General features: G+C 45.9%; 1 protein-coding gene across 1 annotated transcript; it reads left to right on the top strand.

The window, feature by feature from the left end:
* Window positions 1–751: 751 nt before the first annotated feature.
* On the top strand, window positions 752–2,491 carry LOC147973341 (uncharacterized). The gene has a single exon (XM_087524648.1). It carries the CDS (start codon window positions 752–754, stop codon window positions 2,489–2,491), a length of 1,740 nt encoding a protein of 579 aa, XP_087380774.1.
* Window positions 2,492–17,648: the final 15,157 nt, after the last annotated feature.

Genomic DNA, 17,648 nt, shown 5'->3' with positions numbered 1-17,648 from the left:
GAGAGAATGAAATTATTGAAACTCATAATATTGATGAAAGTGATGATGAAGATTCTCCCCCTAGATATGAATTGCCTGTTGTTCCTGAGGGTTATGTTATGGATGAAGAAACTCCTAGAGACTTTCTTGCTTGCAATGATAGAAGTGATCTTAAGAAATTATTAGCTAAGCTTAAAGAAAAAACTCTGAATGCTATAATGAAATATGACCCTGCTTATGCTACTTCACCTATCTTTATTACTAATAAGGATTATGATTTCTCTGTTGATCCTAAGTTAATTACTCTGGTTGAATATGATCCTTTCTATGGCTATGAATCTGAAACTGTTGTGGCACATCTTACTAAATTAAATGATATAGCTACCATGTTCACTAATGATGAGAAAACTCGCTACTAGTATATCCTTAAATTATTTCCGTTCTCATTAAAGAGTGATGCTAATATATGGTTTAATTCTCTTGATCCTGGTTGTGTGCGTAGTCCCCAGGATATGATTTACTATTTCTCTGCTAAATATTTCCCCGCTCATAAGAAACAAGCTGCTTTAAGGGAAATATATAATTTTGTGCAAATTGAAGAAGAGAGTCTCCCACAAGCTTGTAGGAGGCTTCTCCAATTACTTAATGCTCTGCCTCATCATCCTCTCAAGAAAAATGAAATAATTACAATGGACTAACCGATGCTTCTAGAGATTACCTGGACAGTTGTGCTGGTTGTGTTTTTAGGGAAAGAATAGTTGATCAAGCTGAAATGTTATTGAATAATACATTGACTAATGAAAATAATTGGACACTTCCTGAACCAACTCCTAAGCCAACTCTGAAGAAAAAGGGTATTCTATTTCTGAGTCCTGAAGATATGCAAGAGGCACAGAAATCTATGAAAGAGAAAGGTATTAAAGCTGAAGATGTGAAGAATTTACCACCTATTGAAGAAATACATGGTCTTAATTTGCCGCCTGTTGAAGAAACACACGGTCTCGATAACCCGACACAGGTAGTAAAGGTAAATTCTCTCTATAGATATGATAAAGCTGAAATCCCTCCCGCTAAGTTTGCTAGCCAATGTTTGGATGAATTTCATAACTTTATGGTTAAGCAAGAATATTTCAATGCTTATGTTGGTAGACAATTGAAACATAATGCTTACATGATTGAACACTTGAGTGATTATATGCCTAATGTTAAAGGTGAACTTAAACTTATTAGTAAACATGCTTCTATGGTTACCACTCAAGTAGAACAAGTACTTAAAGCTCAGAATGATTTGCTCAATGAATTGAATAGTAAAAATAATGACTTTGCTATTAGAGTTGCAACTAGAGGTGGTAAAGTTACTCGGGAACCTTTGGATCCTGAAGGAAACCCTAAGAGAATTGAGCAAGATTCTCAGAGAACTAATATAGATGCACCTAGTCCTTCTAAGAGGAAGAGAAAGAAAAATGATAGGACTTTGCATGCTTCTAGTGAACCTGTTGTTGACACACCTGTGAATCCCAATGATATTTCTATTTCTGATGCTGAAACACAATATGGTAATGAACCTAGTGATAATGTTAATGATGATGTTCATGTTGATGCTCAACCTAGCAATAATAATGATGTAGAGATTGAAACTGCTGTTGATCTTGATAACCCACAATCAAAGAATCAACGTTATGATAAGAGAGACTTCGTTGCTAGGAAGCACTGTAAAGAAAGAGAACCATGGGTCCAGAAACCCATGCCTTTTCCTCCTAAACCATCCAAGAAAAAGGATGATGAGGATTTTGAGTGCTTTGCTGAAATGATTAGACCTATCTTTTTGCGTATGCATTTGACTGATATGTTTAAAATGAATCCTTATGCTAATTACATGAAGGAAATTATTACTAATAAAAGAAAGATACCGGAAGCTAAAATTTCCACCATGCTTGCTAATTATACTTTTAAGGGTGGAATACCAAAGAAACTTGGAGATCCAGGAGTACCAACTATACCATGCTCCATTAAAAGAAACTATGTTAGAACTGCTTTATGTGATCTTGGAGCCGGTGTTAGTGTTATGCCTCTCTCTTTATATCGTAGACTTGATTTGACTACGTTGACACCTACTGAAATATCTTTGCAAGTGGCTAATAAATCAACTTCTATACCTGTCGGTATTTGTGAGGATGTGCCTGTTGTGGTTGCAAACGTTACTATTTTAACGCACTTTGTTATTCTTGATATTCCCGAGGACGATAGTATGTCTATTATTCTTGGAAGATCCTTTTTGAATACTGCAGGGGCTGTTATTGATTGCACCAAAGGCAATGTCACTTTTCATGTCAATGGTAATAAGCATACGGTACACTTTCCGAGGAAACAACCTCAAGTCCACAGTATCAATTCTATTGGAAAAATTTCAACAATTACTATTGGAGCTTTTGAATTTCCTCTCCCTACTGTCAAGAAGAAATATGATATTCTTATTGTTGGGGACATGCATATCCCCATTGAGGTAACATAGTGTTATTCGAAATTTCTCCGGTTCCATGTTATTCGAAATGAGTTTGTTAACAAGACCTGATCAACATTGTTAGTGGATTCCTTTTGATGAGCATGAGATGGATGAAGTTAGAAGGCACAACTCTCTATACCCTCTTTTTACTTTCTGTTATTTATATTAAATAAAGCAAAAATAATATTTTTCTGTCTGTTTTCTGAATTATCCATGCAGTAAAAAATACCCCAAAAATAAAAGTTCTCCAAATGCCCTGAAATTTAAATATGATTTTTTTCTGGAATATTTGAGAATATCTGGCACTTAGAACACATCAGGGGGAGGAAGCACCTGGCCACGAGGGTCCAGGGTGCGCCCACCCCCCTTGGGTGCGCCCCCTGCCTTGTGGGCCCATGGTGGCTCCCCTCCACTTATTCCAGCCACCACACACTCCTTCTTCCTCCCACAAAAATCACTAACCAGCTCAAGCACGAGTTCTAGCTCATCTTGCTGCCATTTTCGATCTCCTTGCTCAAAGCTCCATTCACAAAACTGCTTTGGGGGATTGTTTCTTGGTATGTGACTCCTCCAATGGTCCAATTAGTTTTTGTTCTAGTGCTTCATTGCAAATTTTTGCTGCTTAGGTGACCCTGTTCTTGAGCTTGCATGTCAAATTTATATGGTCAAAAGTAGTTTTAATGCATGATATATCCTCTAGGCACTTGTGGGAGTAGTTGCTACCAATTTTGTTGAGCTTGGTTCACTTTTATTTTAAAGTTACTAAAAATTTCAGATATTTTTAGAAAAAGATGAAGAGATTTTTGAGGGGCTCATCAAGCCGAAGCTCGAAGGATAAGCAAAGTGAGGAGGATAAGAGGCCCAAATATAATCTCCCTCGCACCGCGGAAGTTCAGCCATGTGAATGGCCTTGTGATAATTTCTTGAGAGCAGCCAAGATTTATGATGATTTTTATGAGTTGGCTGAGAATGCAGGCCTCACCGCCTTCCTCCACGACCAACGCGAACAATATCTCTTACTCACCAATATCTTTGTGTAAAACTTTCATTTCCATGCTAGGAGCTCACCACCTTTGGTGGAATTTTATTTATATGATGAGAATAAGGAGATGTCACTTCGTGACTTTTGCTGGATTTGTTTGATCACTTTTGAGGGAAGTGTAGAGGAACCACATCGTGACGATGTGGAAGGGTTTATTGATACAATTGCTGTAGGGGAAACGAGGAAAGCTTCCGATGCAAGAATCACTAGCATACATTTTCCTGTTTTATGTTACTTTGCAATATTTGCTAGTAGATGCTTAATTGGTCAGGGAAACTGTGGCAACCTTAGTGCCCCTGATATTGTTATTTTGTGCCATGCCTTGTTCCGTGATGACACATTTAGTATGTGCGCTATTGTTGCAAAGCGGTTAAATCTTAACCGTACTAAGGGCCCCGTCCTTGGAGGTATCTTCGCCTCACGCCTCGCTGCACATTTTAACATACCTATTAGGCATTATGAGAAAGAAGAAAAGTTGTTGCCTCATGTTTTTCTAGACTATAGGAGTATGGTAGCACATGATTTTATCGTTAAGAATAAGGAAAAGATGCTTAAGTACAAGCTGATATTTGATAAAAATCACCCCGAGACTATTACTTTGCCTGCTCCTTCCTTGTTTGACTTATCTGCAGGCAAGTACCTTGTTCCACCGGAGGCCATTCACGCCTACCAAAACCCCACACCAGCTATAGATCCAGAGCCGGAACAACAATTTGATCCTCACCAGCAGTCTGTTTATTAGTGGAATCCGGAAGATATCGCCAACCAGTGGCACCAGGGGGATTCTTCTCAGTACGACCCCAACTATTACTTTGGATATCCGCCAGGCCAGCTGTGGCCATAGACCAACTTAGGCCAAAAGCCTAAGCTTGGGGGAGTACGTATTTCTCATTGACATTACATTCCTGTTCACACACTCATGCTAGTTGTTGGTGCTCATACTTTTTCATTGTAATATCCATGCTAGTTTTTTCCTTTTTATGCTTTCTTCTTGTGTGTTTAATAAACCTTAAGAAAAACCAAAAAATAGTTCTAGCTTTTTAGTTAGTTTACTTTCCATGCCTGTAGTAGTAGTTATTAAAAAGAAAACCCAAAAATATTTCCTGTTCTTCTTTTGCTTGTTGGGAGCTTTCCCGTGTAAATAGTTTTATTTGTTTCTTATTCTTTGGGGGTTGAGAGGAGAAGACCATAATGAAAATGTTAAAGTGGCTCTCATGTGCATTATTGTTGATCTAACAAAGAGCCCATATTACCTTGTCTTCTCTCTTGAATTGAATGCTTCCAGATTCCATCTTAGTCCGATGCACGTGCACTATTATTATTATCCACACTATTCGGTCGTGCAAGTGATAGTCAATAATGACGATATATGATGAACTTATTGAGATGAGAAAAGCTGGTACAAACTCGACCTCTCTTGTTTTTGGAAATATGATTAGTTCATCGTTCCTGATTCAGCGTATTATGAATAAACATGTTTGCAATGACAATTAGAGATTATAGTTGCTTATGCCATGCTTAATTAGCTAGGAGTTTATAATGGTTTACCCTGTGTGCCAACATGCTATTAAAATGGTTGTGATGTGGTATGATAGGGTGGTATCCTATTTTGAATGATTCGAGTGGCTTGACTTGGCACATGTTCACGCATGTAGTTGAAACAAAATCAACATAGCCTCTATGATATTTATGTTCATGGTGCATTATATCCTACTCATGCTTGCATTCGGTGTTGATTAATTTTAATGCATGTTCATGACTGTTGTCGCTTCCCAGTCTTTTTCTAGCCTTCACTTGTACTAAGCGGGAATACTACTTGTGCATCCAATTCCATAAACCCCAAAGTTATTCCATATGAGTCCACCATACCTACCTATACATGGTATCTACCTGCCATTCCAAGTAAATTTCTATGTGCCAAACTCTAAACCTTCAAATAAACATTCTGTTTTGTATGCTGAACAGCTCATGTATCAACTAGGGCTGTTTGTATCTTCCATGCTAGGCGGGTTATTCTCAAGAGGAGTGGACTCTGCTCCTCACTCACGAGAAAATGGCTGGTCACCGGGATGTCCAGTCCCATGCTTTATGCAAATCAAATCAAAATAACTGCAAACAAAACTCCCCCAGGACTCTTGTTAGTTGGAGGCACTCGTTGTTTCAAGCAGGCCATGGATTGATGCTTGTTGGTGGAGGGGGAGTATAAAATTTACCATTCTGTTTGGGAACCGCCTATAATGTGTATAGCATGCAAGATATGGAGATCTCTCGGTTGTTATGTTGACAATGAAAGTATAATGCTCAAAATATTATTCATCTCTATTTCAAAACCGAGCTCTGGCACCTCTACAAATCCATGCTTCCCTCTGCGAAGGGCCTATCTATTTACTTTTTTGCTGAGTCATCCTCCTCTTATTAAAAAGCACCCGCTGGAGAGTACCGCTATCATTTGCATTCGTTATTGATTACTTTACATCGAGTATGACTTGACTGGATCTCTTTTACCATGAATTACAATGTCTAGTCAGTCCTTGATCCTTAAAGGTGCTCTGCGTTTATGTTTTGCGGTCTCAGAAAGGGCTAGCGAGATACCATCTTGTCATTTCATATCACGATTGTTTTGAGAAAGTGTTGTCATCCGAGATCTATTATTATTGCTCGCTAGTTGATTATGTCATTGATATGAGTAAACATGAGACCTAAGTGTTATTGTGAATATGGTTAGTTCATAATCTTTGCTGAAAACTTGAATGTTGGCTTTACATATTTACAACAACAAGAGCAAATAGAGTTTGTAAAAGTTTTTCTTTATCAGTTTCAGTTTATCAACTGAATTGCTTGAGGACAAGCAAAGGTTTAAGCTTGGGGGAGTTGATACGTCTCCGCGTATCTACTTTTCCAAACACTTTTGCCCTTGTTTTGGACTCTAACTTGCATGATTTGAATGGAACTAACCTGGACTGACGCTGTTTTCTGCAAAATTATCATGGTGTTATTTTTGTGCAGAAATAAAAGTTCTCGGAATGACCTAAAAATCAATGGAGAATTATTTTGGAATATATAAAAAATACTGGGAGAAGAATCCACGTCAGGGGGGCCTCCACCTGTCCACGAGGGTGGGGGGCGCGCCCCTTGCCTCGTGGGCCCCCTGACGCTCCACCGACCTCAACCCTGACTCCATATATTCACTTTCGGGGAGAAAAAAATCAGAGAGAAGGATTCATCGCGTTTTACGATACGGAGCCACCACCAAGCCCTAAACTCTCTCGGGAGGGCTGATCTGGAGTCCGTTCGGGGCTCCGGAGAGGGGAATCCATCGCCATCGTCATCATCAACCTTCCTCCATCACCAATTTCATGATGTTCACCGCCGTGCGTGAGTAATTCCATCGTAGGCTTGCTGGACGGTGATGGGTTGGATGAGATTTATCATGTAATCGAGTTAGTTTTGTTAGGGTTTGATCCCTAGTATCCAGTATGGTCTGAGATTGATGTTGCTATGATTTTGCTATGCTTAATGCTTGTCACTAGGGCCCGAGTGCCATGATTTCAGATCTGAACCTATTATGTTTTCATGAATATATGTGAGTTCTTGATCCCATCTTGCAAGTCTATAGTCACCTACTATGTGTTATGATCCGGCAACCACGAAGTGACAATAATCGGGACCACTCCCGGTGATGACCGTAGTTTGAGGAGTTGATGTATTCACTATGTGTTAATGCTTTGGTCCGGTACTCTATTAAAAGGATGTCTTAATATCCCTTAGTTTCCAATAGGACCACACTGCCACGGGAGGGTTGGACAAAAGATCTCATGCAAGTTCTTTTCCATAAGCACATATGACTATATTCGGAATACATGCCTACATTACATTGATGAACTGGAGCTAGTTCTGTGTCACTGAGGGAGTCCTGGATTAGGGGGTCTCCGGACAGCTGGACTATATCCTTTGGCCGGACTGTTTGACTATGAAGATACAAGATTGAAGACTTCATCCCGTGTCCGGATAGGACTCTCCTTGGCATGGAAGGAAAGCTTGGCAATACGGATATGTAGATTTCCTCCCTTATAACTGACTCTATGTAACCCTAGCCCCCTCCGGTGTCTATATAAACCGGAGGGTTTAGTCCGTAGGACAACAACAATCATACCATAGGCTAGCTTCTAGGGTTTAGCCTCTATGATCTTGTGGTAGATCAACTCTTGTAATACTCATATCATCAAGATCAATCAAGCAGGACATAGGGTATTACCTCCATCGAGAGGGCCCGAACCTGGGTAAACATCGTGTCCCCCACCTCCTGTTACCATCCGACATAGACACACAGTTCGGGACCCCATACCCGAGATCCGCCGGTTTTGACACCGACAATGGTGAGAGTTCCACTGTGCCGTCACCATAAGGCTCGATGGCTCCTTCGATCATCGGTAACGATGCGGTCCAGGGTGAGGTTTTCCTCCCCGGGCAGATCTTCGTATTCGGCGGCTTCGCACTGTGGGCCCACTCGCTTGGCCATCTGGAGCAGATCGAGAGCTACGCCCCTGGCCATCAGGTCAGGTTCGGAAACCTAAACTACACTGCCGACACCCGTAGAGACTTGATCTTCGACGGATTCGAGCCCATGTCAGGTGCGCCGCACGATCACGACGAGCATGATTTAGCTCTGTCATGGGACAGTGTTTTGGAGATCACACCTGCAACTACTCCGGCCTTCAATCCGGAGCAAATTGCGCCATCCGAGGATGGATGGATAGACCCCGCCATGGAGGCCATACTCTCAGTGGCGATAGCGCCGGATACTGACTTCACCCCTTACGAGAGCCGTGTTGCCGAACCACTGGATTTGTCTCCGTCCACGGACTCCGAGCCGCCTGCGTCCGTGCCTATCGAATCCTATTGGGCGCCGATCATGGAGTTCACCTCCGCGAACATCTTTCAGCACTCACCTTTCAGCGTCGTGCTAAATTCATTAAGGTCTCTCTCCTTGTCAGGAGAACCTCGACCGAACTATGTCCGTCTAGAATGGGATGCAGATGACGAAGAAATTCGCTGCCCACCCACCACCCACTTAGTAGCCACTGTCGACGATTTAACCGACATGCTCGACTTCGACTTCGAAGACATCGACAGTATGGACGACGATGCAGGAGACGAACAGGAACCACCGCCCACAGGGCGCTGGACCGCCACCTCATCATATGATATATACATGGTGGACACCCCCAAAGAAGGCAGTGGCGACGAGACAGCGGAGGATGACCCCTCCAAGAAGCAACCCAAGCACCGACGTCAGCGGCGCCGCTCTAAGTCCCGCCATAGCAAAAGTAGTGATACCGACACAAGAGACAATAACACTCCGGATAGTGCTGAAGACAACAACAATCCCCTCCAGCACGATTTAAAGCGGGAGGGTGAACAAGCTAGCCCTCCAGAGTAGGCAGCAGATGGAGAATCAGAGGAGGACAATTACATGCCTCTCTCCGAAGACGAGGTGAGCCTCGGGGATGAAGAATTTCTCGTGCCTGAGGATCCCGTAGAGCAGGAGCGCCGGCTTATGGCCACAACAAATAGCTTGAAGAAAAAGCAACAACAACTTCAAGCTGATCAAGACTTGCTAGCAGACAGATGGACCGAAGTCCTTGCGGCCGAGGAATACGAACTCGAGCGCCCCTCCAAGGGCTACCCAAAGCGCAGGTGGCTACCTCACCTCGAGGAGGAAGCATTGAAACCTACATCACCAGTGTACGATGCGGCTGACCGGCCACCTCGTGGCCGAGCCAGAGAGCCGTTTTAGCCTAAAGTTCAGCCTGCACCCCGCCGCCACTCAAACAAAAATACCAAGGCCTGGGGCAACACACGGGACCTGCGAGACGTATTGGAAAGCAGGGCACAACATGCAAGGTCGATATACGGGTCACGGGGGTGCGCGCCAACACGGGACGATGACCGTCACGCTGGATACACTAAAAGTAAATCCGGCCGGGCCGAATATAGCAGACAAGACTCATATGAACTGCGTCGTGATATAGCCCGGCACAGAGGCACCGCACACCCCCTATGCTTAACTTATGAAGTTATGGATCACGAATTCCCGGAGGGTTTTAAACTCGTAAATATCGAATCGTATTATGGTACAATAGATCCCGCGGTATGGATTGAGGATTCCTCCTCCACATCCACATGGCTCGCGGTGATGATCTGCATGCCATCAAGTACCTCCCACTAAAACTCAAAGGACTAGCTCGGCATTGGCTGAATAGCTTGCCAGCAGACTCCATCGGCAGTTGGGAGGATTTGGAAGACACATTCCTTGACCACTTCCAGGGCACTTATGTGCGACCACCGGATGCTGATGACTTGAGCCATATAACTCAGCAGCCAGGGGAATCTGCCAGGCTATTTTGGACACGGTTCCTAACTAAGAAAAACCAAATTGTCGACTGTCCGGATGCAGAGGCCTTAGCGACATTCAAGCATAACATCAGTGACGAGTGGCTCGCCCGGCACCTCGGCCAGGAGAAGCCGAAATCTATGGCAGCCCTCATGACACTCACGACCCGCTTTTGCGCGGGCGAGGATAGCTGGCTGGTTCGCAGCAACAACACATCAAGGAATCCGGGCACGTCGAATACTAAAGATGCCAACGGCAGACCACGTCGTAACAGACACAAGCGCCACAACAACAGCGATAACGCCGATGATACGTCAGTCAATGCCAGATTCAGAGGCTCTAGATCCGGTCAGCGGAAAAAGCCATTCAAAATAAGTACTCCGGGCCCGTCCAGTTTGGATTGCATACTCGATCGCTCGTGTCAAATCCACAGCACCCCCGATAAGTCAGCCAATCACACCAACAGAGAATGCTGGGTGTTCAAGTAGGCCGGCAAGTTGAATGCCGAAAACAAGGACAAGGGGCTGCATAGTGATGACGAGGAGGAGACTCGGCTGCCGAACACAGGAGGATAGAAGAGGTTCCCCCCACAAGTGAAGACGGTGAACATGATATATGCAACCCACATTCCCAAGAGGGAACGGAAGCATGCACTAAGGGACGTCTAGGCGATGGAGCCCGTCGCCCCAAAGTTCAACCCATGGTCCTCTTGTCCGATCACCTTCGATTGCAGGGACCACCCCACCAGTATCCCTCATGGTGGATCTGCCGCATTGGTCCTAGACCCCATCGTCGACAGATTTCACCTCACTCGAGTCCTTATGGACGGCGGCAGCAGCCTGGACCTGCTCTATCAGGATACAATGCGCAAAATGGGTATAGATCCCTCGAGGATCAAACCCACCAAAACCACCTTTAAGGGCGTCATCCCAGGTGTAGAGGCCCGTTGCATGGGCTCAATCAAACTAGAAGTGGTCTTCGGTTCTCTGGACAACTTCTGAAGCGAGGAGTTAATCTTCGATATTGTCCCGTTCTGCAGTGGATATCACGCACTGCTCGGGCGAACCGCATTTGCAAAATTCAATGCGGTACCGCATTACGCATACCTCAAGCTCAAGATGCCAGGACCTAGGGGGGGTCATAACAGTCAATGGAAACACAGAACGCTCGCTCTGCACGGAAGAGTACACTGTGGCCCTCGCAGCAGAAGCACAAAGCAGCCTTTTAAGGCAAACTGCCAATTCGGAGATATAGCCCCCGGACACTGTCAAGCGAGTCCGGGTTAACCTGCAACAGGATCGCCTGGCACGTTCAGAGCTCACCTAGCAATTCGGCCCCCGTCCTAGTCCCAGTAAAGCATAGAAATATGTGCCGCACGTACATAATTACGCACTGAAAATACCATGGGCATAGGCGGGGGCACGATCAGGGCACGTCCCGCAATGCAGATTAACCGCGCTAGGGGCTGCCTACCTTTATCATTTTTTCTCTTTCAGGTCCTTACTCTCTAGAAGCCCTTTCCGGCAGTATGATTGCCGGACACATTACGGGAAGGAACAACCAAGGAGGCAAGAAGCTAAGACGTACAAGGGAACCCCCAGGTGGTCTCTAATAACAAACGATATACCCGCTTTTTACTACCCATACGCAGCTTGCGCTTGGATAGGACATGTCAAATAGTCCTATTTTTTGCTTATTGCACTACTCATACTAGTACGCTTCGACGTACTATTTAAATAACAATGCATAGCATTAGTCTATTATGGCGTTACCCATCCTTTTTTCTTTCTTATATGTTCATTTACGACAACTTGCACCCGTACATTCTGGTACGGTCAGTACGCCAGGGGCTTTCGTTTACCCCATAATACGGCGTGAGAAGTCCGAGCACTTTCGATAGTGGGGCACCCCGAACTTATAGCATTATATGCATCAGCTCCGAATCATATCTTGGGTCAATAGTTGGGTTTGCCCGGCTCCCATGTTTTGGTACCTTACGTTCCTCTATATCGGCTAAGGTAGCGCTGGGAGAACTACTATGATTGTGTCCTGGTTCTTCCGGACGAGCACCTCAGTAGAGAAAGCCGAAAACTGACTGTCATGATAAGGCGAGAGCTGGTCGCTGTTCGAGAGGTCTCAAGTCCTTAAAGACTATTTCCCTTCAGGCGAGGAGTCGGCCTTCCCCGACTTAGGCGTATATAGCGCCCCAAATTCGGCCCTCCGAATACTAGGGCTTGGCCAAAATTTAAAATTGTAGACTTCTATGGCTAAGTGAGAGTGATAAAGCCTTATAGTCTGATTGCCTGGTTCGTTGTGCTGAACACCTCCCTCGAAGGACCCAAAATTGAGATAAAGAGTGCTTAGGTTGATCCCGAACACCCCAGTACTAGTTACATGGGGGCAGAAGCCGACGACTGGCCAACTCTCAGATTTTATAAACAGCTGCACAGAAGGTAATATTTTAAATTCAAAAAGCATTGCATAGCGCAAATAAACTCGTTTCACATTACTGGATCACATGAGCATGTTCATTCAAAAATTACATCTCTAGCACATTCCTCCGCCACAAGGCGGGAACCCTTCAGGACACTATCATAATACATTTCGGGGTAGCAATGTTCCTTGCCCTCCGACGGCCCCTCCTTCACCAGCTTTACGGCATCCAGCTTCGCCCAGTGCACCTTCGCCCGGGCAAAAGCCCTGCGCGCACCCTCGATGCAGACGGACCGCTTTATGACTTCAAGCCGTGGGCAAGCATCCACAAGCCGCCTCACTAGACCAAAGTAGCTGCTAGGCAGGGGATCGCCAGGCCACATCCGGACTATAAGACCCTTCATGGCCTGTTCGGCCGCCTTGTGAAGCTCGACCAGTTGCTTCAGCTGGTCGCTCAAGGGCATTGGGTGTTCGGTCCCAGTATACTAAGACCAGAACAACTTTTCTGTCTAGCTCCCCTCCTTAGCTCGGTAAAACTCTGCGGCATCTAGTACACTGCGGGGAAGATCTGCGAACGTTCCTGGAGAGCTCCGAACTCGGGTAAGTAAAAGGAAAGTTTCCTTCACATGCTTGCTTTGCATAATGAATGCCTTACCCGCTGCTATCTTCTTCACTGCATCAATCTCCTGGAGGGCCTTGTGGGCTTCAGCCTTGGCGCTCCGTGCGCTTTCGAGCGCCTTCGCAAGCTCGGACTCTCGAGTCTTAGAGTCAAGCTCCAAGGACTCATGTTTTTGGCAAGAGCCTCGAGCTCTTGCTGCACCTCTCCTACCCGGGCTTCTTGATTTTCCCGCTCAATGCGCTCCTTGGCCGCTTTGTCTTCGGCCTCGAACAACGCCTTCTTCAGGGTCGCCACCTTGGTCGTGGCCCCTAGCAAATTCATGATGATCCTATTATTTTACAACCAAATTTCTTTTTAATATATAGACAAGGTATTGCTTACCTTTGCTCTCCTCGAGCTGCCTCTTGGTAGGGCCGAGCTCGTCTTCGGACCGCTCAAGGTCCTGCTTGACTGCAGCGACCTCTGCAGTACGTGCGGCAGCGGCCAGCAGTGAAGCCTGCATATGCACATAAACACATTCTGATTAAACTCCTGAGTCATTATTTGATCCTCTATTTGGACTTTCTTCACGAACGCCAAACAGAGCATCAGGGGCTACTGTCTATGCGGTAATATTTTCCTATATTTTGATTGCTTACCTGAAAGCCTGTTAGGAGGCTGGCACAAGCTTTGGTTAGTCTGTTTTTGGCGGACTGAACCTTCTCGATCACCGCACTCATGATAGTGCGGTGCTCTTCATTGATGGAAGCGCCGCGAAGTGCCTCCAGCAAGTTGTCCGGCGCCTCTGGATGGACAGAGGCCATCGGCATGGGCGGCTTGCCCCTCTTAGCGGGGGATCGCCTGCTGGTGTCCGGAACCACCGAAGGTTCCGGCGCAATGTTTGGCTGGGGCCCGAACTTGGAGCCCGTGGGAGTCTTAATTCCTTTGCGCCCAGGGTCCGGAAGGTCGCCTTGAGGCACCCCCAGGACTACCTCCCCTCGGCTCGGTGCCTTTTGAGACAACACCTCGACGTTGTCCGTAGGGCAGGGGGTGGAGGCGGTCGGAAGAGAATCGCTATTCATATCCGACGAGTCCAAAGAACTGTCCGACGAAGATACGTCGAGACAGGCTCGGGACAGACTGCATAATCATATTCGGCGTGAGAAGAAGCAGTGCAATAAAACATACCATGAATTACTATGGTATCCGGATACTTACAACTTCGCAAAGGGCTTCTCCATGGGTAACCACTCGTCGCCGTTGTAGGTTACCATCATGGAGTAGTCCGAAAGGAGGGTCCTTCCCTTCTTGGACCCTTCGGCCTCCCCGGTTGGGGCGGCCTTCCTTTTCTGGTCTCCCCCAGCTGGGGAGGGAGAACTTTCCTCTTCCTCCTCCTCGTTTTCGTGGGAGGAGTGCGCTTTGGAGTTATCGGACGACGAGTCCGATACAACCTTACGCCAGAGACCCTTTCGGGTCCCCGTGGCCTTCTTCTTGGCCTTCTTCACCGGCACCTCGTAAGGCGCCGGAACCACCATCTCCGTTAGGAGAGCATCTGCAGGATCTTCAGGCAGGGGGGCTGGGCAGTCGATCTGCTCCGCTGTCTCTACCCAGTCCTGTTAATGGCATGGGAGCTTAGATCCTGCACATGATTAAACTGTTGGAAATATGCCCTAGAGGCAATAATAAAATGGTTATTATTATATTTCTTTGTTCATGATAATTGTCTATTGTTCATTCTATAATTATGTTATCCGGAAATCGTAATACATGTGTGAATACATAGACCACAACACGTCCCTAGTGAGCCTCTAGTTGACTAGCTCGTTGATCAAAGGATAGTCATGGTTTCCTGACTATGGACATTAGATGTCATTGATAACGGGATCACATCATTAGGAGAATGATGTGATGGACAAGACCCAATCCTAAGCTTAGCTCAAATATCGTGTAGTTCGTTTGATGTAGCTTTTCTGAATGTCAAGTATCATTTCCTTAGACCATGAGATTGTGCAACTCCCGGATACCGTAGGAGTGCCTTGGGTGTGCCAAACGTCACAACGTAACTGGGTGACTATAAAGGTACATTACAGGTATCTCCGAAAGTGTCTGTTGGGTTGGCACGAATCGAGACTGGGATTTGTCACTCCATATGACGGAGAGGTATCTCTGGGCCCACTCGATAATGCATCATCATAATGAGCTCAATGTGATCAAGTGGTTGATCACGGGATCATGCATTACGGTACGAGTAAAGTGACTTGCCGGTAACAAGACTGAACAAGGTATTGGGATACCGACGATCGAGTCTCGGACAAGTAATGTACCGATTGACAAAGGGAATTGTATACGGATTGATTGAATCCTCGACATCGTGGTTCATCCGATGAGATCATCGTGGAGCATGTGGGAGCCAACATGGGTATCCAGATCCCGCTGTTGGTTATTGACCGGAGAGTCGTCTCGATCATGTCTGCATGTCTCCCGAACCCGTAGGGTCTACACACTTAAGGTTTGGTGACGCTAGGGTTGTTAGGAAGACTTGTATGTGATTACCGAATGTTGTTCGGAGTCCCGGATGAGATCCCAGACGTCACGAGGAGTTCCGGGATGGTCCGGAGGTAAAGATTTATATATGGGAAGTTGTCATATGGTCGCCGAAAAGTTTCAGGGGCATATCGGTATTGTACCGGGGCCACCGGAGGGGTTCCGGGGGTCCACCGGGAGGGTCCACCTCTTCCGGAGGGCCTTATGGGCTGTATGGAGAAGGGAACCATCCCAAGTGGGCTGGGGCGCCACACCCCCCTAGGGCCTATGCGCCTAGGGTTGGGGGAAACCCTAAGGGGGGCGCCCCCTTGCTTGGGGGGCAAGCCCCCCTCCCCTTGGCCGCCGCCCCCCCTCTAGATCTCATATTGAGGGGGGCGGCCCCCTTCCCCTTTCCCCTATAAATAGAGGGGTGAGGGGAGGGCTGCAGAGAACATCCAAGACGCAGCCCCTCCCCTCCCCAACACCTCTCCTCCTCCATAAGAGCTTGGCGAAGCCCTGCCGGAGTACTGCAGCTTCATCACCACCACACCGTCGTGCTGCTGTTGGAGCCCTCTTCCTCAACCTCTCCCTCCTCCTTGCTGGATCAAGGCGCGGGAGACATCCTCGCTCCGTACGTGTGTTGAACGCGGAGGTGCCGTCCGTTCGGCACTAGGATCTTCGGTGATTTGGATCACGTCGAGTACGACTCCATCAACCCTGTTCTCTTGAACGCTTCCGCTAGTGATCTACAAGGGTATGTAGATGCACTCCTCTCTCCCTCGTTGCTAGATGACTCCATAGGTTGATCTTGGTGATGCGTAGAAAATTTTAAAATTCTTCTACGTTCCCCAACATAAACTTGGGCAAATAAATATCCTGCGAGATATAAAAACTTACCGGATTGGCATGGCGCTTCGCGCTGAGTCCGCGGTCCTTGGTAAGGGGAGGAGGTACTTCGGCGTCCTTGAATAGCACCCTCCAGACGTCCATGTGCGTCATGTCGAAGGGCTCTCGCAGCGTCTGCTACCTCTTGAGCACTGCATTGGTTTTCCCCGAAGAGGAAGGGATGATGCAACAAAGTAGCGTAAGTATTTCCCCCTAGTTTTCGAGAACCAAGGTATCAATCCAGTAGGAAGCTACGCACGAGTCCCTCGCACCTACACAAAAAAAATAAATCCTCCCAACCAACGCGATAAGGGGTTGTCAATCCCTACACGGCCACTTACGAGAGTGAGATCTAATAGATATGATAAGATAATATTTTTGGTATTTTTATGATAAAGATGCAAAGTAAAATAAAAGGCAAGTAAAAAGCAAAGGAAATTACTAAGTATTGGAAGATTAATATGATGAAGATAGACCCAGGGGCCATAGGTTTCACTAGTGGCTTCTCTCAAGAGCATAGGTATTTTGCGGTGGGTGAACGAATTACTGTTGAGCAATTGACAGAATTGAGCATAGTTATGTGAATATCTAGGTATGATCATGTATATAGGCATCATGTCCGAGACAAGTAGACCGACTCCTGCCTGCATCTAATACTATTACTCCACTCATCGACTGCTATCCACCATGCATCTAGAGTATTAAGTTCATGAAAACAGAGTAACTCCTTAAGCAAGATGACATGATGTATAGAGATAAACTCGTGCAATAGGATGAAAACCCCATCTTGTTATCATCGATGGCAACAATACAATACGTGCCTTTCTGCCCCTATTGTCACTGGGTAAGGACACCGCAAGATTGAACCCAAAGCTAAGCACTTCTCCCATTGCAAGAAAGATCAATCTAGTAGGCCAAACCAAACTAATAATTCGAAGAGACTTGCAAAGATAACCAATCATGCATAAAAGAATTCAGAGAAGATTTAAATATTTTTTATAGATAGACTTGATCATCAACCCACAATTCATCGGTCTCAACAAACACACCGCAAAAAGAAGATTACATCGAATAGATCTCCACAAGAGAGGGGGAGAACATTGTATTGAGATCCAAAGAGAGAGAAGAAGCCATCTAGCTAATAACTATGGACCCGTAGGTCTGAGGTAAACTACTCACACTTCATCGGAGGGGCTATGGTGATGATGTAGAAGCCCTCCATGATGGATACCCCCTCCGGCAGAGCTCCGGAATAGGCCCCAAGATGGGATATCGTGGATACAGAAAGTTG

The sequence above is a fragment of the Triticum urartu genome, chromosome 5A, assembly GCF_056163025.1.
Source record: "Triticum urartu cultivar PI428250 chromosome 5A, HENAU_Tu73, whole genome shotgun sequence".
NCBI lineage: Eukaryota > Viridiplantae > Streptophyta > Magnoliopsida > Poales > Poaceae > Triticum > Triticum urartu.
This window is presented reverse-complemented; position numbering and strand designations above follow the sequence as displayed.

What these genes read in the sequence shown, in the direction of transcription:
- LOC147973341 (XM_087524648.1), top strand. Translation starts at nt 752, where the DNA reads ATGTTATTGAATAATACATTGACTAATGAAAATAATTGGACACTTCCT.